At 40.2% G+C, this 26,438-nt stretch overlaps 1 protein-coding gene across 6 annotated transcripts in view; it reads left to right on the forward strand.

Annotated features, from left to right (window-relative positions):
• Positions 1–26,438, forward strand: part of IQGAP2 (IQ motif containing GTPase activating protein 2) — a 214,803-nt gene that overhangs the window by 164,578 nt on the left and 23,787 nt on the right. For all 6 annotated transcript variants that reach the window (XM_075932302.1, XM_075932304.1, XM_075932305.1 and 3 more), the window contains 14 exons: positions 3,308–3,398; positions 9,455–9,619; positions 10,465–10,607; positions 11,169–11,339; positions 13,354–13,437; positions 13,986–14,057; positions 15,326–15,395; positions 15,778–15,986; positions 16,972–17,121; positions 19,054–19,217; positions 19,927–20,151; positions 21,018–21,158; positions 21,486–21,570; positions 23,996–24,228. In XM_075932302.1, coding sequence (XP_075788417.1) covers positions 3,308–3,398; positions 9,455–9,619; positions 10,465–10,607; positions 11,169–11,339; positions 13,354–13,437; positions 13,986–14,057; positions 15,326–15,395; positions 15,778–15,986; positions 16,972–17,121; positions 19,054–19,217; positions 19,927–20,151; positions 21,018–21,158; positions 21,486–21,570; positions 23,996–24,228 — 2,003 coding nt within the window. The remainder of the gene's footprint in view (positions 1–3,307; positions 3,399–9,454; positions 9,620–10,464; positions 10,608–11,168; positions 11,340–13,353; positions 13,438–13,985; positions 14,058–15,325; positions 15,396–15,777; positions 15,987–16,971; positions 17,122–19,053; positions 19,218–19,926; positions 20,152–21,017; positions 21,159–21,485; positions 21,571–23,995; positions 24,229–26,438) is intronic.

Consider the following 26,438-nt stretch of genomic DNA (forward strand, 5'->3'; position numbering starts at 1 on the left):
CTATTCCAGTCTATGGGAATTGCTGCATCATGCTGATGTCTTCAGGGTGGCTGCCAGGTGCTTGTCAGTGATCTCATAGGGTGGACCTCCAGTCTCCAGTTTTTCTCCACTTGACACCTTTTGGTTGCACTGGCACCTGATGCCTTCTTCAGCCCTTTGATGCTGCATTCTCAGGCTGGCACCTCTCAAACCATTCATTCATTGTCCAAGCACTCTCTCTTACATACATTCCCTAATTAATGTTTCACATACAGTATTTTGTATAATAATAATTTTACATGTACAAGAGTTGTAGTTACAAAAAGTTACAAAAGTTTCTGGGTGGCATTTCTTAAAACATTCTTTGATTGCTGAGTTAGTTACTGTTATAGTTACAATGTTTCACTTTGCGATTAGGGTTAATTGCTTTACAATGCTTTGAAGAGAAGGCCCTTAGTCAATTACAGGGCTTGGCTCCCAGAGCAGAGTAGTTAGTGTCTTGACAAGCAGCCACTTGCAAAAGTTTGTGTGCGCCCTGGGACACAGAGAGGGGAGCTGTTTTTGGCTACATAGTATTATATTTTTAACAGTTTTAAGTTGCATGACCTAATATTACATTCCTAACAAATTATATTCTAGAGGGGCAATAATTATAAATCTAAACATTTAACAATCTTAACTAATAATAATAATAATAAATCTAAACACTTATCAAGCTTGATAACACTAAATCTAAGCACTTTAACAAGAATAAATCTAAACACTTTTATATGCTTCTTCTACTTAACAAACTTATACTACTTAGACTTTTAGTTGTGGGGAACAAATTATGGGGAGTCACTTCCACTTGGGGGAATCATTTTTAATACTTTAATATGTTATCCCTACATTCGCACCCAAAGCGCATTGAAAAAGCAATCTGCTTTTTCGAGGGATAGCGTCCACACTGAATGGATGCTATTTCACATTTAAGCTATGATTATTATGGACAGAGTGGCCACAAGGGCATCTGTGTTTTTTCCTCTTTCCTCCTCTTTCAAAAGAGCTCCCTCATCCCCGTCCACATACGCCTTTTTCTGAAAGAGCTTTTTCGGAAAAGGCTTCTTCCTCAAAGAGGATTACCAATGCCGGAAAAAACCCTTTGTTCTTTTGACTTACTTTCGGAAGAACACAATTACTGCGTGGACTTAACTCAGGTTTTGTTAGAAAAATGGCTGTTTTTCCGACAAAACTCTGCAGTGTAAACATACCCCCAGACTCTCAGCGCTCCATTCTAGCTTGTCATCGGCCCAGTAGTCATCAGTTGACATTGTGTACTATAGGCTGTCGTTCATGTCCCATCTGCTTTGTTTAAGCAGTTCCTACTCATGAACGAACAAACATTATTTTTTTAAAGCTTCCTGTGTGTCACATGACAGCTTTCAGCAGGCAACTGCAAAATGCTGTGCAATGTTGGTTGCCACCTATCTTACTGGTAAGGTTAAGTGAACAAATTATCATCTGGCCCAGGAGTTGTATGTTTACCAGCACTATAATTCTTGAGGAAAATTGCAACCATGGGAATTATATTCCAGTCCTTACTCCCCAATCCCAAGGTTCTAGCTGAAATTCAGTGACCCTTAATACTGACTCATCATTCAATAGTACTCTTTTAAGCAATGTAATTTTCATTTGTAATAGCTGCAGCATACACCTCCTAATGAGTCTGAGGTATAGTTGATTCTCTAAGGCATTTGTATTCAGAAATCTTTGTCCTTCATAGCTTGTGCCTAACATTACAGTTCGTAGGAAGTAAAGTGTACTATGAGTTAATTAAAAGTTTGTTTGGTTCAAAAATCGTTGAACTGGATGCTGGAATTAAAATACTGAGACTAATGTGAGATTGTTGTAATTTTATAAAGAAAAAAGCAAACAGCAATGCATTCTACAAGCTTACAGTTGTTTTTGCTGTAAAATTTCATAACAAACTTGTGGTGGAGAAGAAGAGAAAAACATTACAGTAACTAAACGAGAGGTTGATTTTTTTTTTTTCTTCTGCCATTTAAGGATTTTTCACTATCAGTTTATTCTGTTCTCTATTATCAGCATCAAATACACTTCACGATAAGAAAATTCATGTATAACTGCCAATCAAAAACATACATATGTTGCGCATGGATAGATGTCTTGTCACACTTACCACACAAATATGTTTCACATTTATAACAAAAGAGCTTTCACACAGCCTATTTCCTCTCTTTACTGTTATGTCTGCTTTTCACATACAGTTGTTAATAGGTGTGGACTTCGATTCCTGCACACTGAAGCTATTTAAATACCCCCTACAGCAATCTTCCCTGCAGTACCATCTACCGCTTTTTAAGCTGATCACTGGCAGGAGTATCCTCTCGCATTTCTGCTTCTCTTGTACCCAAAACTTAAGATGTGCATGCTAGAAATTGGGTGAAACACACCATCCTAGATTTTCCGTGCACAGTTACTTTGGTGATGAATGCACTAAGAACACCTTAATTGAGTTTAACTTCAGTCTGATCTTGGTAAGATCTCCTCTTTTGTGCCCATAATTCTGTGTTAAATCGTGTCTGCTGTTTCAGTTTGTCTGTGTATTTAGGCATTTAAACCTCCAAATGCCGTAAGCTTGGACTGCAAATGGGGGTGCACAAAAGAAGTGTATTGCATACGAGGTAAAATTTGATAACTGGTAGATTTTAATGAAAAATGCCTGCCCTCGTCCTTAATTCATGTTCTCAAACAATTCAGGAAACTAAAGCAATTTTGGCATTACTAAATCTGAGCTTTCTTTCTATAAAGTTCATACTGACAATTTTTTAGGTCTTCTTTTTTTTTATTTATTCTTTTTTTTTTTTTTTTTTTTTTTTGTCTGCACATATACATGGTTTCCAGTTAACTATTCTTTCAAAGCTCTTAACTTTTTTTGTAAACTTCTTTTGGATTTATGCTGTCCTTGGGGAAATCATATTGTTGTCTAGTGGTCTTACTGAATTCTTCTGTTCCTTTGTTGATTGGTGAATTATGGATATTGAATTGTCTTTAACTTTATTCAGAAATCTACATCTTTCTTTGGTGGAATAAAAATGATCCGAGCTTTCAGATGTTAAATGATACTTTGCATTTTGTTATGAAAAATAGATTAATTTTTTTCTTTTATTTGTATTAATTGCCAGATTCATATAGCCAAATTCTCTTTAGTATCCCCTCAGGCTTTCAGAAGAGCTTTCTATTTATTTATTGATGCTTTAATAGTGTGTATTTTCAGATTGACTTGTGTTTTCTGTTCTGTAAATATTTTTCTATTAATCTGCCCCAGGGATCACATGATGAATCACCAGTTCTCTGGCTGGATGAAATACAAAAAGGAATCAACGATGCTAATAGGAATATAGAAAAAGCAGCAAATTGTAAGTATCAACCTGAATCTACATGGAAATTGCATTTTTTTTCACAATAAAGAGAAGATTTCTAACTTTCTTTATTCATATACAATTTAGTATGTTGGACAAGTTAGTTAATAGGGGGAAAATATCCTATTTTCATTAAAGAAAGATTCAGGGTAATTAAAATAAGATTTAAATGTAAAATAATTTAATTAGCTCTCAAACTGTTGTCCTTGTGTTTTATTTAGGAATTTTGACTATCTCTATTGCCTGAAATGATATAACAGATTTCAAATGCCAATACATATTCAGAGCCGGTGAAATACTGTGTATTAATTTCCCTTGTATAGATATGAAAATAGATTCAATGAGACTAATTGAAGCAAATGGTAAGACTTTGTTTGACAAGTTTGTGTGTAGTAATGGAAAACACTTGTAAGGAGTCCTGTACATAAGTCTGAAATCCTGACCTGTGTTGCAACCTGAATTCCTACATGGTCACAGCCTTGATTAGTCAGATTTCTGATTTCCAAACAATGACTCTTAACAAATACCAGTAAATACTCCAACTTAATCATTTGCCCTTAATTTTTCAAATTATTTTCAAGTTTTTTTGTTGTTGGTGGTGGTGGTGAAATGACAATTCAGAATGAAACAGCTTGCTTACTATCTATAAGAAGATAGTAGTTATGCTATTGAACCCAGGATATGTACAATGTCAGAACTTTTTTAAAAGACTGAATATAAACAAATCTGAAGATTTTATAAATATGCAAACTGTACAGGAATTCCAAATCAAGAATGCTGTGTAGTAGTTAAAGATTCAGCTGGAGACAAACATTGGTTTTCTGACACACCGTGGGAGAAAAGCTGTGACGTCTTGAAGAGGCTTTTTATTTACTGTCTTTGGTCTGAAAGTGCTGGAATTTTTTTAATTGAAGCGTGTATCTCTTGGTTATGTGAAACGCACTTTAATCACTATTTGGCACAGTAAATCCCTTACATTCCAACTTCCCCCGCCTAAGAATTAAATGGCATTTTAAAGTAAAATTTTCATATTTTAGGTAATTTGTCAATATTTTTGTCTAATACCTATAGTATTTTGACTTGCTTCATAGGCTTGCTTTACTCTGATTTATCCTGTACTTCTGTGGTTGATATAAGTACAGGTTAAACCTCTCTAGTCCAGCACGCTTGGGAACTGACTGGTACAAAGCCTTCCCTGTGCTTACTGGGTTGGAGCTGCGGGGTTTTAAAAATGTCACCCAAGATGGTGGCTGTCTTAAAGGGGCAGCCTCCTTAATTTTTTTAAATTTTTTGTTTTTGTTTTTGCTCAATTGTATTCTGGGAGCTTTTTTTCCTGGACAATTCTGGTGCGGCTCGTAGCATTTTTTCTGCTGCTGTTTTGGCTCTTTGTTAAATGGGTTGGCCACCCCTGATTTAACATGTATGACTAGCTATTAATGATGCATAGATCTTTTAATGTTGTTGAACTTGATGGTACTATTGTTTTTAAGACTAACTGAACCTAGTGAGAGAATGGCTCAAATGAATATATTCTACCTGGATATGAACTTCTTAGCACCTGGGAACTCTAATACCTCCTTTGATGGGAATAAATTCTTTTAATGATGCTGTGAGGCAAAAGCATGAGCCAGATGAAGGAAACTCTGTGCACAAAGGAAAAACCATCTTAAAAATTGTAAACCAAGATAAGCAAAAATTAGAGAATAAGATTGTAATAATAGAAAAGATTGTGTTTACTCCTTAAAGGCCATATGAAGACTGATAGTCTAAAGATTATTTTAGGGATGTTAAATTTAGATTAATCGGCTAATCGAATAGTCGATGCAGTTTGCATTGACTAGTTGATAAGGGTGCCTCTGCCTTTGAAATGTAGCAATAGCCCCAGGTCTCTTGCTACACTTCAAAGGCAAAAGTGCTGCAGGGAGCACGAGGCCAGAGGAGGACTCAAGCAGTTCATCGCTGGACCTATGCTCCCCATGGCATTTCAAAGCAGCAGTGCTGCACAGAGTCCAGGGTCTGGCCCCTGGCTCCATGCGGTGCTGCAGCTTTGAAGCACCCTCTCTCCTCCCCCCCCCTTTCTGATAGAGGCAACAAGGAGGGGGAGCGACTAATCAATTAGTGTCGACTATACAATAAGTATATACTTATTGGATATCCACTAGTCGTTCGCATCTCTAGATTATATAGATCTGTGCATTGTATTATGTTGCTAGATAATGAGGCATTTATTATACAGCAAGAAATCTGACTAACCAAGGCTGGAACCATGTAAGAATTCATTTTAAAAAAAATACAATAGTCTGTTGTATAGTCTGGCACCATGTTTTATTGAATACGTACTTTGAGTATTCATGAGCTTTCGCATTCAGAAAAACAGGAGCTTAAACAGTACAATTGTTTTTAGCAAATCACTCTCAGGGGATTAGACTGGATGATCTCCTGAGGCCTCTTCCAGCCCTAGGATTCTATGAACAAAAATAACCTTTCTTTATATTAAAAAAAAAAAAAAAAGTCACTAAGATCCACTGCTCAGCATGGAACAAATAACATCTATATCCTGCCAAGACAAATCAATGGTATCCGTTTTCAGATGAGAAATTTTTGGTTTACAAATTTCCTAAAAGGACTGTGACCAATTTAGAGCAAGTATGTTTTGTTTGAAGATGCTAACACACACTAAGGGCTAGAGTCTAGATTATTTGATCTATTTTCATATCACATTGAGAACTTTCATTTTGACCCATAAACCTCAGGGAGGCTGTTTGAAGAGGTCATATTGAAGAACGGTGTATGTAAAAAGTAAAAAAAAAGTATTATTAGCCATTGTTTTGAACAAAAATTAACTGAAATGTTTAACAATTTCAGTAGTAGGGATTTATGTACAAAAGGAATATATTTGTAAAGTGGGGGTAGAAGAGGATGTAGGTAATGCATATAATAAAATGAATTGAGTGATGTGACATGAACCTAACGTGCATTCTTTAGAAGTCTTGAGCTTTGTTGTAAGCTTATTTTGGGTTCAAAATACTTTTGCTACTCTCTCATCTATGGGAATTTTAATTTTATGTTTAATAAATACTCAACATGTAATTTTTGGCAAACATGACAGCTCGCATGGAACTTTCCACATTCACAAAAACTTTGTAGAAATTGTGTACTCCCCCCCCCCCCCCCCCCCCCGTATGTCCATAAAGCTTGACAGTTTTGCGGTGTTGGAATGGGCTTTACTACTCTCACCACATCTCCTTTTATTATATTTTGGTAAGTCACAAGGCAAGAGTGAGTTCACTTTGCTCCTATGACATGAACTTCCTCAAAACATGGGGATTCTAGGACTGCTAGCTAAGCAGGTCTTTTATACTTTGCATACATTGCTAGTAGCCACAGAAATCCTGTGTTCTGGGAGACTTCACGTCGCAGGAGTGATCTGATCTTTGGCTCTCATGAAGGTTCCATTTCACTGTGGCAGGACAGCTGCATTTTGTCAAATCTGAGCTAATTGGAAGGTCAGAGGGAAGAACTGGTCGTGACTAGTCTAGTATTTGAGATCCTAAATGCTATAGGAATGGAGGAGTATACCTGAGAATCTACTCTTCCTTTTTTTTTTTTTTTGGCCATCCTTGAATTGGTACATTTTTCTGTTCAGTATACTCTTACTGTGAAAACAGTCCTGGGGGAGCTTTTTTTATTCTGAAGAGTTGGTGCAGAAGCACTCTATGTTCAGAGAGTGGTTTCTTCAGCACAGTCACTGTGCTATTACAGCTAGGTGCAGGAGGGCCTGTTGCAAAGTTTGGTATAACTGCCACTGTTACCTATCATATAAAGCATGTTCATATACCTAACTTCCTAGCCCAAGCATTTGGGGACAAGGGTGAGGTGGGCAATGTTGCTGTTTTTGTTGAGGAGATCTGTCTCAGCTTGCTTTCACAAGGAAAGCACCCAGGAATTGTAAATTATAATAACAGGGATGCAATTTTGGATGAGGAATGGTAGGTGAGCCATGCTTTGGTGACACAGAGGTTGAGGGGAAACCCACATCTTGATGTATTGGTGGGGCCTCCACTTCTAGTGCTCAGAGAACAGCAGCTACAGAAGTGTATTCTGTACCAACCTGTTGCTATTTGGATTTTCTGTTTTTACTGCTGATATTTAGAGCCCTGATCTGCATCTGTGTCCACAAAAATGATCCATGGATAGCCACATTTGCAGATGTAGATACCCATGAATGTCCATGGATTTGCAGGGCTCTACTAATATTCTAATGCCAGTCAATGGCTGCATGGCAGACTCGGTATGTTCACCTGGAAGTAGCTCAGTTTTTAAGGTTCAACAAACAATGGGATCCTACTTGGTGAAAAGGTGGCATATCTAATCTTGCTGTGGGTTTCTTCCATAATCTTTTCTTGCTCTTAACTGAATGCTTGTTTTCAGAGTGATTACAAAGATCTGTTTCCTGCATAACCTGAATTTCTTTTCTTTGGGGTTCTCTAAGGTTTACAAAAAAGCTGTCATTCCATGCACAAGGTTTTCACCTGTTGACCTGGGGAGATGCCTTGTTTCCTTACATCCTGTGGGCTTTTTGTTACTGACACAGCAAGTTCCTCCTGGGTCAGCTTTGTTGAGGACAGAAATACGGGTTGGACCTCCCTGGTCTGGCATTGTCCTGAACAAGAACTGGTTCTGAAAAAGAGAACTTGCTCGAGCAGGGGGGAGGCCTCCTAACAGCAGTCCCCAGCCCATCACCCACTGCTTGCAGGCTGCTTCAGCAGGCAATCCTGCCTCTCTCTCCCACAACCCAACCTGGCTGGGCTGCTTGCTGCCTGTGCAGCCCAGGCTTTGGCTTCTGCTGCAAGGCTCTGGTCGGGCACAGCCAGGGGCAGCCACAGGGCTGGAGCTCTGACTCTGGCCCCACACAACCTCAGCCCCAGCACTGTGCAGCTGGGGGACGCTGTGGGGTTCTGACCCTGGCCCTGTGCAGCCCAGTGGCCTGGGCCACCAGGGGAAACAACAGAGCACTGGCCCCAGCCCCACACTCCTGGATATTTCTGTGGGGACTCTAACTCTGTGCTGCTGTGGCGCTCCAGACTCGGCCCCACTCTCCCAGGAGCTGCAGGAGGCTCCTGTGGGGCTCTGTCCCCAGCTGGGCTGCTGACCTTGATGCGCAACCCAGCTGCCTCTCGTGCCCTTAGGCTCCTGGGCTCTCTGGTCCAGGAGTATCCATGGTCTTGCCGGACCAGTGTGTGTCAGATTTTGGAAGTACAACATGTATGTATATGGGAAGAGGTCAGGGTAGGAAACCTCATACTTCAGCTTTGAGCTGGACAAGTGTGCAAGTTAAGAAAATCCCATGTGCTACTTCAGTCTAATGCACAAGATGTGGAAGGTGACAGGAGAAATAGTGTGTTCAACAAAGCAGCCAGATTTTGTCCCCAGATTCCGCAATCAATATTAATTTAAATTTTAAAATGCAAATAGCACCTGGTAAGCCCCTCACTACTGTGCACAGCACTGGCAGTAGAGCTTTGCATATATTGTATCGACTATAAGGTACACTCGCATTGTACATGGTGAGTACATTATCTGAGATAGTTACATTTACAAATATCTTAGTTAAGACAGTAGATTACTGAAAGATAAAGTGGACGTACATCATGCATATAGTCAAAGAACTCCAACAGGAAAATGCTTTTTCTAGACCAGTGGTATGAGTACCTTTAGGGGTCCTTGAGAGAAGTGTGGAGGGTATGTCAACACATCTGAAATTTGGAGAAAACTGAATTTGTTTTAAGTTGTACAGCACTTTATTATTTTTGTACTTTTTACACCCAAAAATTTCATTGCCCAGCCAGCTACAATTAAGTTGTTTAAACAAATGGGTTTCAATAGTAGAAAAATTTTGTCTAAAAAAAAAATAAAATAATAAGTATCTACAGTTTTCAAAGGGGTACTTTTATTTAAAAAAAAAATTGAGACACTGTTGTAGATCACTGAAATGTAGAAGTGTGTATGTGTATGTAAAATGCCTGACACTGAAATGCCATTTTGTTGTTTAGTGGCTCTTGGAACCTCAATGATTAACAGGTGTTTGGAAAAGCATGATTCGCAACCGATCCTGGATATATTGCAGTCTCCTAAGTTTGGTTTAAGAGTTGTTCCAGAGTGTGCTGAAACCTATTACAAGAACCTTTTAAAAGCCAAGAATTTAAAAACCAAAGAAGGTAAAACAAAATTCCTGCAGTACCTTAATGGCATTGAAGGATTAGAGCCAAATGTGTTTATATTTGAAATAACTATACATTTAATTCTGTGAATTAAGGGAGTTGGGAGAAATTTACAGACTTTTTTTTTCTCCACCTATGATTCTCAACTGTCTAAATCTCCAGTTTTTAATTTTAAGGTTTCTTTTGGCACTTATTCTGTCACGTGCGGGTGGCGACATCAAAGGTATGTGTCGACCACCCAGGTATGCCTCCTGGGATGAGGCATACCTGGGTGGTCGACACATACCTTTGATGTCTCCACCCGCGCGTCCAGACTATCGTGCTGAGCCGACAAACAGCTGATCAGCTGTTTGTCGGCTCAGCGCGGCAGCCATGTAAATTTAAATGAAGCGGCGATTATTTAAATCGCCGCTTCATTTTCCTAGGTCTGGTAGCCTAATCTACATGCCTCTGGCGACAGAGGCATGTAGTCTAGACGTACCCTTAGTGTGTAGACTGACCATGGTAGCATTTTAAGTACCATGTTGACTAGATCAAATCTAAGTATATCTGGACAGCAGTTCTTGAAAATGCCGATTCCAATTTGTGGCCAGTTTCTACTATGCTCCTCCATGTTGTCCACACCACTGGAATTTAAGTATGGTTAATAGAGCAGGATATTTTTTCCAAATTTTCCAAATTGAGGATAGATGAATGTTTGTGCTGACTTCAATATATGTAAGACAATTGAAAATATTCTTTAATGGGGAGGAGAGGTTGGGGAGATGGGATGGAGGAGAAAACCTTTTATAAATGTATTAAGGCTCCTAAATGTACATTGAGTATACATATATTGCTTTTAGATTCTAATGAAGGTCCATGGCTCAAACTTCTAATGAAGAACAGATACGATTATTATTACAATGTGGAAACTGGAGAAAGTTCCTTTGTTCCACCTGAAGAGTTTATACCAAAAACATCTTGGTTAACCAGTGAAGAAATACAGGTAGAGTGCTAAAATGTTCAAAATGACTGCCTACATCTGTAGCATCAACACAGGATGAGTGGTTTAATGCTGCTGGATACAAAGAAAGTGGTTAAGATTGTTTGGGGCCTTAACAGGATGAGAGAAGAGAAAAGGAATTTTCTAATCTGACTTGGATTTAGGATGTTCATTCCCCAAATACAGTATAACTTAATCTATTTAATCAAACCCTTAGAAGGGGGCTGACAACTCAAGCATAGCATAAAGTACCTCGCTGTGGCTCTCATCATGCAGTCATAAGTACCCTTCCATCTACTTTTGAATAGTAGTGCTCTGTCCTACTAGGATGTTGCATACTGTACACTTCACATAGGCCCCCAAATCAGGAGAGCACTTAACCACATCCATAAAGGCTTTTTTGCATCAGAGCCACTTGTAAGCTTGCCTGTAGTGTGGACTCAATCACTGAGGGCTACAAAGGCAGGGGGTTAGAATGGGGGGGAGGGGTGATGCTTATGGTAATAACACTGATTCTCATTTTGTGATTGCTTCTTGAACACTTTTTGTGTGATCTCTCGCCAGACTATTATTGGGCAAGTTACAGCAGATTACAATCGAGAACAGCTGTGGTTTGCTAATGAAAACCTGATTCTCCAGCTGCAAGCCCTAGCAAGGGGATTCCTAGTCAGAAAAAATTATGAAGAGAGAAAAGAATACCTCCAAAACCAGGAACCACTTGTGATCAAAATACAGGTATTGCTATATATTCTAAAGTCTTCTGAGTGTGCAATCTGTCCCATGCAAAAAACACACAATCGTTGGGTGTGTTTATCTTTCTGTCTTTAGCAGAGAGGACTTTTTGTGGCATTTGTTACTTACAGAATGTAATTGTTGTTGTACAAACACAAGGCTGTGTACTTACTGAAAGAAATGCTTTGGGTTTAACTGACAAAGTTCCAGTTTACAAAGGCTATAGATTGGGTATAACTGTAGTACATAACAGCCCAGTTTGAGAAGCTTGGTGATTCTTATCACTAGCTTCTTCCTGTGCACTGTTTGATGTTTAATTGGGAATGCAAAGAAAGAGTAGGAGGATGGAAGGTAATGAGTTCAATATTGAACATCTAGTTCTCTGCCAAGGCATGGTTCACTCAGGAAATGCATTCCTTTCTCTCATCTCCCACAGTCAGAAGCTGTTTGCATATAATTTATTAAGTATATGCTTATATAACAGGGAGATTCAATGTTAATAACTCTGCCTGGATTCCAAGAGTTTTACTTGGATTTGCTTAATACGCTGTTCTCTGAAAACAGTACGAAGGAAATGTTTAGGGTTCTTACAGAGCATGTTGTACACACTTTGATAGGTGCTTTTGTTTGAACTTGGTGGCTTATATTTTTACACTATTCAGTATATACTATAATAAACATGCTCAGTGAGATTGAACTCTTTAGCATTAAAGTACAGGTTTTTTTTTTTAATTTTTTCCTAGAATGAGTGCATTCTGCAATGAATCAAAACTGTTTTCGCTATTACTTCACATTATTCGTAAAATTATGTTCTGGTGATGCTGGAGGCCTTATTAGGATTGGGACTCATTTGTGATAGTGCTGTACAGAAACATTAAAGAAAAATGCAGGCTCTTTGGAAATAATCTTCAGAAATTAGATGGAGGATTTGGAAAGCGGTAATAAAGCATGTGTTTATGCAAGCCGCATAGGCAAATACTGCAAATCCTCATTGGCTTTATCCCTAGCCAGATATTGGCAACTTCCTGTGGGCAGTAAATGGCTTGTGAGAGAGGCAGATGGGTGGATGATAGAGATTGGCCATCAGTGGTAAAACAAAGGTTAAGGGCAACACAATAAGATGAAGAAAGGGAAGGAGCTAGTTTGGCAGGGTCTTTTTCAAGGCAAGGACCAGCATTGCTATTTAATGGTATAGACGACCAGTGTTTCTCAACTTCTTTTTATAAATTACTCCTTTTTTTCAAAAAAAAAAATAAAAAATTCCCCCAGTACCTACAATTTTCAGACACATACAAAATTTTTCTACCATTGTAACCCATTTGTTTAAACAACTTAATCGTAGCTGGATGGGCAATGAAATTTTTGGGTATAAAAAGTACACAAATAATAAAGCGCTGTACAACTTAAAACAAAAATTCAGTTTTCTTCAAATTTCAGTTGTGTTGATGTGTACCTCCCCAGATTTCTCTTGCGTACCCCTAAGGGTACTCATCCCACTAGTTGAGAAACACTAGTACAGAGTTTGAAAGAGTGATGTGATATTAGAGAAGGCAAGAAAGTCTTAGCTGTGTTTTCAATGGGCCTAAGAAGGTGACACTGGTGACTGTAGTAGCCCAGACTGATGAAGGGGACCTGGACATATTACAGCAATGAGACAGGTTACAGCAGCTTTGGGACACCGTAGAAGAAGAGATGGATAAGATTTGGAAACTGCCTAGAAGTGCAGGCTTGCAGAGCACTGGACTGGGAGGTATCTGAGCCTGAGTGACACACAGGATGATATCCTGGGTCAGGAATGAAGTGGGGAATTTGAGTCATCAGCACACTGGTGACTATTGATGCCACAGGAGTGGATGAGAGCATGTAAAATGATGTGACTGAGGCACATCTATCCTTTACATTTTCTCTTCACTTCTAAATAGCTTCTTTATGGAACAAGATATGTAAACTGTTGGCTTTCCAAGTATAGGTGTAGTGAAACTAAGTCACGCTACTAATCTCCTCCTTTTTAAAATAGGCTTCCTGGAAGGGATATAAACAAAGGAAAAGCTACACTGACAGGTTGCAGGTGCTTCAAGACAACATTGCTGCTATTGTAAAGGTAGACTTCCATCTATGATGAGCAGATTGTGTTGGCTATATGGAGAATGTTTACTTATGGTTGGAGGAATCCTAATGCTTGAAAGCCCAGGAACCTAGGGAGAGGGGCTGCTATCAGTTTATTAAATGCTGCTGGTGGTGATAAAAAATTATACTTAGCTCTTATATTGTGTGGGTTTTTTAATCTGATCTCAAAGTGCTGTGCAAAAGTCATGTCATTATCATTTTATACCTTGGGAAACAAAGGCTCAGAAGTGTAAAAAAGTGACATGACCAAGGGGTCACAACAGACCAGTGGCAGAGCCAGGAATCAAACTCAGTCCCCTGAGTTCTAGTGCCACGAGCTAGTCCAGTGTTCTAACCATTATATCCAAGCCCAGTCATCCCATCATTTGAGTTTGTGACTCCCATTAGATTTCCAGAAGTTGCCTGCTATGCAATTTGTGGGACAAGCAGACATCTAACCTTGTTTTATAAAAAAATAAAATAAAGTTAGAGTTGTTCTTAGTTGTTCTACAATTCCTCTTAAGATTTTTATTTGAATTTTAGATTCAATCGTGGGTCAAAATGTGGCTAGCAAGGAAGGCTTACAAGAAACGACTGCAGTATTTCAAGGATCACGTAAGGCCCTTCTTTCTCCCACTCCCGTTTTGAGTAGAGAACTAATGTAGTACAGGTTGAACATCTCAAATCTGGGACTCCCTGTTCTGGAAATATCCATGGTCTGGCATAGATGTTGTTGGACCAAAGAGCCCCAGGAGCGGGAGCCAGCCGAGATAATGCAGGGTTCGAGGAGTCCCTGCTGGGCCAGTGTCAGTGGGGTCAGGCTGCTGGAGAGCCCCTGGGAGCGGAGCCGGTGACAGCGGGGGTACCCCCCAGCAGCCGCATAACTGGGATGGCCAGGCAGCTGTGGCAGGGGAAACCCTTGGTGGCAGAGGGCCAGGCAACAGCTCAGGAGCTCCAACTGGGGGAACCCTGGCAGTGGGGCCAGGCGGCAGCCGGGGAGTCCCGGCCCCAGTGGGGGAAACACATAATCAGTGGGGCCAGGAGGGATTGGGGAGCCTCCACCTCAACTAGGGAACTCCTGCTGTCAGTGGGATCAAGTGGCTGGAGATCCCCTGGCAGCAGGGCCAACGGTGGTTGGGGAACCCAGGGAAACCTTCGGCAGCAGTGGGGCTGCCAGGTGGCCTGGGACTGGGAAACTGTGAGGAACCACCAAATGTAGAGGGCTGGTGGCGGTCAGGTGACCCTGGCTGGGGAACCCCTGGGAACTCCCAGCATAGCCAGTGGGCAGCAGGGCAGAGACCCTCAGCTGGACCAGCTGTAGTAGGGTAGTAACAGGGTGGGGAGCCCCAACCTTGGAAGCGGTGTTCCCTCTAAGATGAACAGCTTCACAGGTGATTGATCAGCCCTGCCCAGTCAGACTCAGGGCTCCATGCTTGGAGCTAGCTGACTGACTGGGTGGGGCTGATTAATCGCCAATGAAACTGTGCTGTCATGCAACTTCGAGGGAACACTGCTTGGGAGCCCCAGGGAGAGGAGCCATCAGTGGGGCAGCCAGCTGGGGAGCCTTGACCTTCCCTAGTCTGATACATTCCCTGACTGAGGACTGTTCAGGTCCCAAGGGTGCCAGACCAGGGAGGTCCAACCTGTAGTAATACTGCATAAGTGAATGTATTTCTTGGAATTATGAATACTGTAGTTTTCCTCCTTATGTCTTTTAATAGAATTACATTAGAACTTAGAAAACACAAACTTTATTCTAATTTTACCAGTGTTTGATAGATATCTGTAGTATTGTTTATTATCTGTCTTCGTAGAACATGACTTGTTAGAGGATTACTGTCTAATGCTTTCTAAAATGCTTATTTAGTCTTGGTCTTTTCCAGAATGGAGAAATTGTGAAAATACAAGCATTTCTTAGGGCAAACAAAGCGAGGGAGGACTATAGAACACTAAGTAAGTGCTGTTGATAAACATTTGAGTGTAAATTGGTTGGGGAACACTTTCTTATTCCAAAAGTTAGTGATTTCTAATATGAGTCTTGCATTTTTGGCTTTTCAGAAGCAATTAAGTGAAATGATACTAACATTTTGTTAAACTGTTAATTTTATGCAAAACTGCTACACGTAGTTCTGGTTACACAAAATATTCTAATCTTGCTCTCAATGACAAACTCCTTTTTGCAGTTTGGCATTCTGACCATAGATGTCACTATGACATGTGTGACACAATAATTTTAATCACTGATATTTATATATTTAAACACATTCTGTGTTTATACATGTCAGGCCAAGCAATAAAAAAAAATCTAATATGAGCTCATTTACATTAACTACAGTTGGTGCTGAAAATCCACCCTTGAATGTCTTGCGCAAATTTGCTTACCTCCTGGACCAAAGTGACTTAGACTTTCAAGAAGAACTAGAAGTAACAAGGTTAAGGGAGGAGGTGGTTACAAAAATCCGATCCAGTCAACAACTGGAGAAAGACTTGAACTTGATGGATATAAAGATTGGGCTGCTTGTGAAGAACAGGATCTCTCTGCAGGTCAGCAAACTTTGTTAAAACAATTTCTAGAGAATGCTCTGAAGGCAGTGGAAGTTTGTGTGCTAAAGGGATGCAAGATCAGTTAGGATATTCCTGACAAGTGAAGCAGTTGCCTTTCTTGTTCAGTATGCCAAGAGCCACAGTCAATATAACCTATGTAAGAAATAGGTGTAGTGTGAAAAGAGCTTTTGGTGAGAATTCAGACCATTCCTACATGCAATCATGGAGAACTGCTGTTCTTTGGAACAGTTAAACACACACAGTCACTTCTATTCTTCCACTTTGTTGCCTGCAGTTAACTTTTCTTAAAGTATCAGTGCCTCAATAGGGAGAAAAAGTAGGAGTCATTTAGTTCCTACTATTGTATTTCACATCTCTCTGAGTACCAGCTTTTTTTGGATAGAACTGGGCAGCAGTAATACCCAAAAGCAGGCGGACATTTTTTGTGGTTTTAAACTGCTTTCGAGCAATAGAATAAGTCTGACTTCCAATTTTAAATGTCATTGTAAAGAGTTTGCTGCGGTTTATTTTCAAAAACGCATATGAAGGTACCCTGAACATTAGTCTACATTAAAATTTTACCCTGCAGCAAATTTTTCCCACTGCTTGGAAAAGGGAGGTGGTGATAGGAGTACATCAGGTAGTTGCCACTCCAAAACTTGTGTTTTGGAGCCCAATTTGAGTTCACGGGCTAGGGACTGTGGATTTGAACAGTCAAATGTATTTTTATTGTGAATTTTAACTGATGCAAGATAATGCGCCTTTTAATAAATCTAAATAAAACTGTGAGTAAAGTGATGTAGTTGTGAATGTTGTGTAGTTAATGCTATATAAGATTGAAATATTTAAAGGGTTGATATTGGTTATTTAGTAAAAGGATTTAATATAAAAACATCCTGTCTTTAAGATGGCTGAGAAATGACAGTGTACCGTATTGCTTTATTTTTCTGTGAGAATCTGTATATTGGCTCAATTATTTCTTCAGGATGTGGTATTACACAGCAAGAAGCTAAACAAAAAAAGCAAAAATCAGGTGGAAGAGATGGTGACAGGTGACAAACAGGGCATCAAAGGCTTGAGCAAAGAGAGGAGAAAACAGCTGGAGGCCTATCAACACCTGTTTTACCTTTTGCAGGTAAGTGCAAAAGTGGGAAATAATTTTCCCCCAAATAGCTTGTCTTAAGCAAAACTTTAGCATGTACATTTCTTCTAAAGAGAATGATTGGGAGAGATTTCTTTGAAGATGTGTGTACAGTAAATACATTACTATGGGCCACAGCTGAGCACTGCTAGCAAGTTTTGTTCATTGGATTATTGTTTTAAACAAACTTGACAATGCTGCATAATTTAAATTTGTTTCCTTAATAGAAAACTGCTCCAGTGTCCTTAAATTGTACAAGAGATTAGTTGCTGCTGTTCTTTTCCTTGAAATTCTTGTAAGCGTGCAACTGTCCGTAGTATTATGAGCCTGCTCGGTTTTATGTCTCTTCCTTTTTGCCCTCCGCCTCCAACCTGTCAACTCAATTTAGATATACAGGTTGGACCTCTCTGGTCCAGCACCCTTGGGACCTGAGTGGTCCCAGACCAGGGGAGGTCAGGATTCCCCTCCTGACTGTCAGCCCTGCTCCCAGGCTCCCTGCCCTCAGCCCAGTGAGGGCTGTGCTCCCCACCATTGGCCCAGCTGCCACCAGCCTGAGCTGTGCTCCTGACCCTAGCCAGTCCCACTCACTGGGGGACTCTGGTCTGGCAATATCCGATATTTCTGGAGCCGGAGAATCCTGATTTCAGAGATTCAACCTTGTATAGTTCAAATATGAGGTGGGAAAATTATCTTTTGAAGCTGAAAATACGTGTTAGTGTGTTTTGGGGAAAAGTTGTGGGGCAATAGACATTTTATTAAGTGATGTGTCTATTGTTGTTCATTTGTCCACTTACCAATCTGAATTTGGGTAAGTTTTTCTTTAGAAGACTCCCATATTTGTCCAGAGAGATTGTTTCACTCCCCCACTTCTTATTTAAAGGGGTGAGGCTGTATGCATCCCCCCCACCCCCCACCCCAAAAAAAATCAGGAGTGTTTTAACTCAAAGGAAGCTAAGCTTTGGGGAAGATAAAATATCTTTGGTGAAATAGCAAAACACCATAGTATGGATGTCCCAAAAATATCAGATTTAAAACTTCTAAAATGTGATGGCCTTATAAAGTAAAACTTGAGTAATTATTCTAAGTGGCATCAATGTGGATGATGATTACACTGTTACACAGCACATAGGCAAAACTTCTGAACACTTAATGTCCATGTCAGCTAATTAGCTACAGTAGAACCTCAGTTATGAACTGACCAGTCAACCATAGGCCTCATTTGGAACAGGAATACGGCAACAGCAGAGACACACAAAAAAGCAAATACAGTACTGTGGATTATATGCTGGTTTCTCTTCATTTTTAGCAGCTTGTTTTTGTTCTTCTTAGTAAAGTTTCAAAGCAGTATTAAGTCAGTGTTCAGTTTTAAAATTTTGAAAAGCACCACAAGGTTTGTTCAGAATTACAAACATTTCAGAGTTGCAAACAACTTCCGTTCCCAAGGTGCTAACTTTGAGGTTCTACTATGAATGTATATTTCAGATAGGCTATCTGTTCAAAAAAAATCAACTTACATAGTGATGTGTGCTTATTACTGGCTTCACTTGGTTTTCCATGTGGAGATGTGGTTCATAGAGTACAGCACTCAGTGGGGTAGCCATTAAAATTCTTAAAATTGACATTTGCAGGTAACTAGCACCGCAGTATTTGCGGTATTCTCTAGGCTTTGTGTTAAATAGCCTTCTACTCAGTGTGGTGAATACTGCTTTAAAATTAGGCCAAAAGCACAGTTGTGAAGTTTTTAATGGTGACCATTATGAGACTATGGCCTTATCTGTACAAACACAACTTTTATTAGTGTTTATGGAAGAAATAAATGTCCATTCAAAGGAGAGCAGACTTCTTATGGCTTGTGAAGGTAGGGAGACAATTTTTTTTATCATTTTAGCAATATAGAAATCACCCTTCATAATGTTTCTTTCTTAGACTAATCCCATGTATCTGGCTAAGCTGATTTTCCAGATGCCACAGAACAGATCAACAAAGTTCATGGATACCGTCATTTTTACTTTGTACAACTATGCCTCCAATCAGCGAGAAGAATACCTGCTTCTCAAGCTTTTTAAAACCGCTCTAGAAGAGGAGATAAAGTATGTACATTGACTAGAGCCTCCTTCCTCCTCTGGAGTAGGCTGTTTGCTTTTCAAAGGCTTTCTTAAACTTGCTTTTCATTTGATGTCAAACTATACTTTTATTTGTTAGTGGGGAAATTAAAGTGGTATATCAGTGGGACTTAACTTTCAGTCAAAAGCTATTATAAATGTTTATACATTACCAGAGAGCGCCTCCCTGAACCTAGAGAAGCAAAGCCTGAATAATATTAAATTTTGACTTAATCCTGGAGATAAATACTTGTATTTTAGTTCAACTGTTTTGGCTTCTTTGTTACTGCTTTTTGCTTGACTCTGCAGTTATTTCAGAGCTTTTATTTTTCTTCACAAATGTAATTTGTAAGTATGGAATAAGCAAAAGACTCATTCTGTGATGGGCAGTAATTGAAAAGGCTCATATTAGCAGAACACTGAAGGCATGTGCTTAAATTGTTCCCAGAACTGGCCCTAAATCAGGTTCTAGTTAAAATTATGAATTCCTGTCAGTCATTGTCAGAGCCACTTCTATATTTTAATCTTTATTTTAGTTCACAGATGAATGATTTATCAATTTAAGAAAGTCATCAAATAAAAATTAATCTGTACCGAACCACTTAGGAACTAAGCAATGTTCTAACTTTTGAAACTTGTATACAGAAAATCAGAAAATGGGTTATAGTTCATTTAAGTATTTTTGTTTTTAATGCAGTTCCAAAGTAGATCAGATACAGGATATAGTTACTGGAAATCCTACTGTCATTAAGATGGTTGTCAGCTTCAATCGAAGTGCTCGTGGACAGAACACTCTGCGTCAGCTGTTGGCCCCAGTGGTAAAGGAAATAATGGATGACAAATCCCTCCTAATCAATACCAGCCCTGTGGAAGTATATAAGGCATGGGTAAACCAGCTGGAAATGCAGACTGGAGAGGCCAGGTAAGTGAGAAAATAGAATAGTTTATCTTCATTCTATTAACATTTGAGTGATTCCTCATGTCAGGTCCTCTTCTCCTTGAGTGAAGCTTCTTGTATCTTCCATAAGTATCTATGAAGATGCATCTAAGGGGTGTGCTTGTGATGCTCTATTTCAGTATAATATAACAAGGCTTAATATATGTTTTTGCTAAGATGTAATTAGTGCTAGTATTGTTATTTTGTAGCATAGTGAAGGTCTCTAAAAGTAGCTTATAAACTTACACCCAGAGCCTGCAATCAAATCTGCTAACCTGGACCCAGCACCATTACAGAGCCATATTGACTCCAAAAGAGCTTTGCATTCACACAGAGAGCCAATGTTTGCAGCTCTGACTGAAAGACTGGAACCACAAGGACAGATCAGCTTATGACACTTGTTTGTCTTAAGTACCCCCATTCTCAAACACTGCTGTGAGGAAACCAAGGCACATGTGACTGAGCAGGGAATGGAGTCTTGTTTCCCGAGTTCCAAGTTTAACCATCTAACTTCTGAGCCATCTGTCCTCTCGGCATATAAAAGAACCCTCACACTAGAATGCATATGTTTTTCTTTGTATCTGGAAGAGGGCAGTTTATATCATTTCCCTGGATTTTTTTTTTCACTTTAAAGAAATGAACTGATAATACTGGTGAGGTTTGGGATTTTTTTAAATGCATTTGAAGAATAGGATGTTGTAAGTCCCTTGTTTATCTGGGCTGTGAAATACACTTGAAAAAGAGTTGAGACTGTGTAGCATGAAATAAACTGTTTTAAAATATTTTTGTAACTTTACAGATGCTGTATACAGTTTAGTTTAGCCCATTAAATACCTCTCTTGCATTTGCAGTAAACTGCCGTATGATGTAACAACAGAACAAGCATTAGAACATTCAGAAGTGGTAAATAAACTGGAGTCCTCCATTCAAAGCTTGAGAGCAGTAACTGATAAAGTCCTTGTGTCCATTTTCTCATCTCTCACTATGATGCCGTAAGTGCCAAATTATGAATCTGGTAACCCCAGTTAATTTGCTGTAACATTTGATGCAGGATTCAGTAAAAATAGGCATCTACCTTTACAATATTAGTTGTCCAACAGAGGGAACAATTCCTCCATATTCATTCAATATTCCAAATATGATACAATACCTAGTGAACATCTATATTGTAAATCCTTGGGTTTTCCATTATCATCTTGTTTTGTGTGTTAAGTGGTTAGTCTGTGGTGAAAATGCAGTATCTTGGTTGAATGCAATGATTTGTTTGTTTCATCTAAGTCTTTCCATTATTTTCCTTTTTTCATCTGTTCTGTATGTAGTTATGGAATGAGATATATAGCCAAAGTTCTGAAGAATTCGCTTCATGAAAAATTCCCAGATGCAACAGAAGATGAACTATTAAAGGTAGATTTGTGAGGGTGATCTGTCCGCAGCTTATTCTTTACGCTTATGCCAAAAGTGAGATTGATTGCATATAAGCTTTCTAAGGAATTAATAGTTCTATTTGTATAGAAATGTATGTGGGTGAATAAGAGGAATTCCATGTATGACTATTGCCTGACTTAAAAGAATAATCAGTGGTGCTGAGCATCTGCAGCACTTGTAGAAGTCAATTGGCCAGCACCATTGAAAATCAGCTCAGTGGTACTTTGTAGGAAGCTAGAAATATTTACTTGCTTAATTTTGCTTCAGAAGTGATATTGTATAGAACATGACCATAGTTTGGTAATTTTAAATCTGCTGAAGTGAAATTAGAACACTTATCACAAATTGCTTCAAGTGATTTTTAATATTCTATTTAAAAACAATTGGGCAGAGTTCTTAGCAAACAGTGAGTTAATCGTAATCCAGCCACTATGCTTGTTTAAGATACTTGTAGAAGTTGTGAGAATGTGACATTGTCTAGACTGAAGTGCGTGTGCTGTCAAGTGCTACAGAATGCTCTTGGCACGATATCCTTCTCTTAATCTTTAGAACCATTGTATTCTGCAGAAGGCAGTGTGAAGTCATTCTCTTTGCCTTCCACACAACTGCAGGGCTTGCATCTTGCTTTAATTAGATATATTGGCTTCAGTACAACTGTCAATATCTGTGTTTCTTTTTTTAATAGAATTGTAGTGAATCAAGATTTAGTTTGAGGATGTTTCAAGTATCCTTCAGAAGACATTGGGTTTTTTTAGTTTTTATCTAGAATCATTTTGATTTTAAATAATTTCAACTGTTAAATTTATTCTGGTTTTACGTAATAATAAACAATACAGTTAATATTGTTTACAGTAAACATTTACAAGAATTTCTTTGGTCCCATCACTACAGTGTGGGATCACTATAAATTAACCAAATTTTAAAACATCTGACAACTACCCCTAAATGCACGGTAAACTGATTCAATCACAAGACACCTCTACCCTGTCCACTGACCAGCACAGCTCATCATGTGATTGAACCTTACAATTCAAAAGCCAAACTCTCCATTTAGTGACCAGGCTTGGGCTGGGGCAGACTGCCAAAGGAAAGTAAGTATTAGAGGGTCAGGAGTCCATCTCTTGGTTTAGTATAGTGTCAAGTACTCTACTGTAACAGAAGAGGGAGTTTCTGAAAACCAACCAATAGCCAAGTGGATAAGCCATTCTCTCCTGTTTAGAGAGATCCTCATTGAAGCCCCTGCTCCAAATCGGGCAGAGTATGAACAGAAACATATCTCATGTGAATGTCCTGATCCCTGGGCTACTGACTTGTTTGGGCCTAGTTTGTCTCTTTACTGCCCATCCTGGTTTTTCCTCAAAAATTGAAAAAGTTCTGAGTTTCATTGTAGAGCTGAATGGGAATCTTCACTCCCAAATATTCACAGGACAGGAAAACTCTTTTCTTGCCAGCTCTCATTGATGATATTTACAAAAACATTTAAAATCTTTACAAAAAATTACTCTGTACTTCCTATTCTACCTAAAAGCAGGAAGCAGAGATGTTACGAATATCTATCCTCATAGACTACTAGATTGGCATGATTTTCTGGAAATGCTTTAACGGAAAAGTTTTCCGTTAAAAGCATTTTCGGAACAGAGCGTCTAGATTGGCACGGACGCTTTTCCACAAAAGCACTTTTCTGCAAAAAAGCCCCAATTGCCATTTTCGCGATCGGGGCTTTTTTGCGGAAAACAAATCTCAGCTGTCTACACTGGCCCTTTTGCGCAAAAGGGACTTTTGCCTGAACGGGAGCAGCATAGTATTTCCGCAAGAAGCACTGATTTCTTACAGTAGGAAGTTAGTGCTTTTGCGGAAATTCAAGCGGCCATTGTAGACAGCTGGCAAGTTTTTCTGGAAAAGCGGCTGATTTTCTGGAAAAACTGGCCAGTCTAGACACAGCCATAGTGTTTGACTCAATTGAAATTGGATACTAATGGGAATCTTATTTGCATGAGAGGGGGATTTATAATAACTCAATATATGCATCCAAAATTTCAGATATTTAGACATTTTTTTTTAAAAGATGTGACTTTTTAAAAATTAGACCTGGCCAAAAATCTGATTAAATGAGAAATCTTGGGGCGAAAACTCTTTCCCCATTCTTTTTAAACCAGTTAATATACTCCTGGTGTAAGTGCCCATTACTAAAAACACTTTTTATCTCTTATGGGATCACTAGATTTTCCAATTAGCTAACTAGTTAATTGCATCTGAAATTATTTTCACAGATTGCTTTGTTAAAAAAATAAACTAAGAGATGATAGAGTTTGAACCAGGAAATATGTAGTCTTTTGGTGGCTTTTTAAGAATGTAGTAATGTACATCAGGGAAGAAAAAAAAATCAAAAGTATTTCTTCTATAGATTGTTGGAAATCTCCTGTACTATCGCTACATGAATCCAGCCATTGTTGCTCCTGATGGCTTTGATATAATTGACATAACAGCTGGAGGCCAGATACACCCTGACCAGAGGAGGAATTTAGGTTGTGTGGCAAAAGTCCTTCAGCACGCTGCTTCTAACAAACTCTTTGAAGGAGAGAGTGCACACCTTTCATCTATGAATACTTACCTGTCGCAGACATACCAGAAATTCAGGTGCGAAAAGCTCATGCAAATGTTTATACAATGTAAACTGTGCAGGTCACCTAATCTGTTCACTTGACTATAATTGTATAAAATTTTGTTTTGTTCAGGTTACACCCACATTAATGCGTAATCCTGCTCTGTCATGGGAAAATAACATGCTTGATTTCCAGTTTATACGGGTTGGATTCCCCTGGTCCAGCACCCTCTGATCTAGGACCTGAGTGGCCTTGAAAGGAGGAAGTTTGCCAGACCAGGAGAGGTCAGGTGTGGGGCTCTCCCAGGGCTCCCCTCCTGGTCACCAGCCTGGCCACCATGCTGCCCCCAGACGGTGACAGGGCTTCACTCCCAGCTGCCGCATCACTCTGGCCAATAGGGCTCCATGTCCCCCACCAGAAGAGGCTTCCCTGACCCCAATCATCAGTGGCTCCACATCTCCAGCCAGTGGCAGCTTTCCTGCTCCTGGCTGTAAGAGCTTCCTGCCCTCAGCCAGCAGCGGATCCACACCCCAGGCAGCAGGCTGAGCTCCCAGCCACTGGCAACCTCTGTGGCTGGGGCTCTTTGGTCAAGCAACATCTGTAGTCGTCCAGGACCATGGCTCTTGCTAGGCCAGGAGTCCCTGAGGTTCAACTTGTACTATTGTTTAGCACAAAGGTCAGCAACCTATGGCTCAGTATGGAGCCAAATGTGTGTGTCAGCTTGAGCGCAGCTCCCTTGTTTGCCCCTGCAATGTGAAGCTTGCACAGGCGCTCCAGCATCGTGCCCCTCCACTCCACAAGATTGGCGCGCCAGCTTCCTGCAGGTGAGGGTGGGGACGTGGTGAGAGAGCCCTGAGCCTCACTGCACAATCAGGGAAGAAGCGGCTCCTCGTGCTGCCATTTCCCCCTGCCAGGAGAGGGGGAGCAGCAGCATGTGGATGAAGGTGCTGCCTGGAGGCTTTTCCCTACTACTCTAATTGGATTCCAGTCAATGGGAGTAGCAGGAGGCCGTGCCTTCAACACAGTGCTGGGAGCAGCGTGTGGAGAGAAAATGAGTGCTCCCTGCCCTTTCCTCTCATGCCTGACCCTGCATCGCCAACCCCCTCACTCATACCCCCCCAAGCAGAGACCCCACGCCCCCAGCCTGCTCCTTCCCCCTCCCCCTGCCAGACATCTACCCATGCCTGTCCTGCTTTTGCCCCCTCTCAGCCAGACTCTGCACCCTTGCCCTCTCCTGTACCCACCTTCTGCCCAGATCCCGCACCCCCGTCCCTAGCTACTAGTGAGTAGGATCTGTCCTGCACACTGAACTCATTTTTGGCTCCACCTCAGAGCCTAGAGGCCCCCACAAAATCCATTAACCCTGGAACCTCAAAAGTGTTAATTTGGCTTGAGGCCTTGAACCTCAGTCTTCCCTACCCCTCCCTCCCCACCAGGAAAGTGAAGTGTCTCAGTTAGGGGCCATATCAGGATTGAGGGTTTTAGGAGGGCTTTTTGTTTCTTTGGGTTTTTATGCTTCTTGCTTGTTGGTCCCTGACTCTTTTTTTTTTTTTTTTTTTTTTTTTTTTTTTTTTTTTTTTTCCCCTGTGGGTCAGTCCTCAACCCCCCCCCCCCCCACACACACACACACACACTCTGCAGGATGAGTAGAAGGGGAGGCCATGATCTGGCTGCAGCAATCTGGGCCCAGCCCCTTGTCTAGACACTGCTGGCCAGGTGCAGCAGCCTAGCCAGGTAAAGTAATCAGGCCCCAACCCTCCCCCTCCCCCCTCATACTCTACTTCCCATACCCAGCCCCCAGCATCTCCCACACATCCCAACCCCCTGCCCTGAGCCCCTCATACACCTCAACCTTGATTCCTGCAGCCCTGGCATTAGCAGAAGTCCCATTAAATAAAGTCTGTGAGTACAAAGTTTCTTTTATGCTATTATTAATCATTGTCAATTATCAATAATACTAAGTTGTATATTTTCAGTCATGCAAATGAGCATTTTTATACTGGCTCTTTGCTGACCACTTGTTCTGTATATTAATGTAGTTTGGCTCCTGGGTTTGAAAAGGTTGACAACCCCTGGCTTAGTAAGTAATTCTGGTATTGACCATCAGAATTCAGTCCAATTAAGAATTTTTAGTGCAAAATGAAGTAATGAGTCTAATGGAGCATTTCATTGTATAACGCACACCCAGTAATGCTTGCTTTAAGTAAGCTGAACAACTGATTGTTTTGTCAGTCGGGTGGCTGA

This window comes from Pelodiscus sinensis, chromosome 6 (genome assembly GCF_049634645.1).
Source record: "Pelodiscus sinensis isolate JC-2024 chromosome 6, ASM4963464v1, whole genome shotgun sequence".
Taxonomy (NCBI): domain Eukaryota; kingdom Metazoa; phylum Chordata; order Testudines; family Trionychidae; genus Pelodiscus; species Pelodiscus sinensis.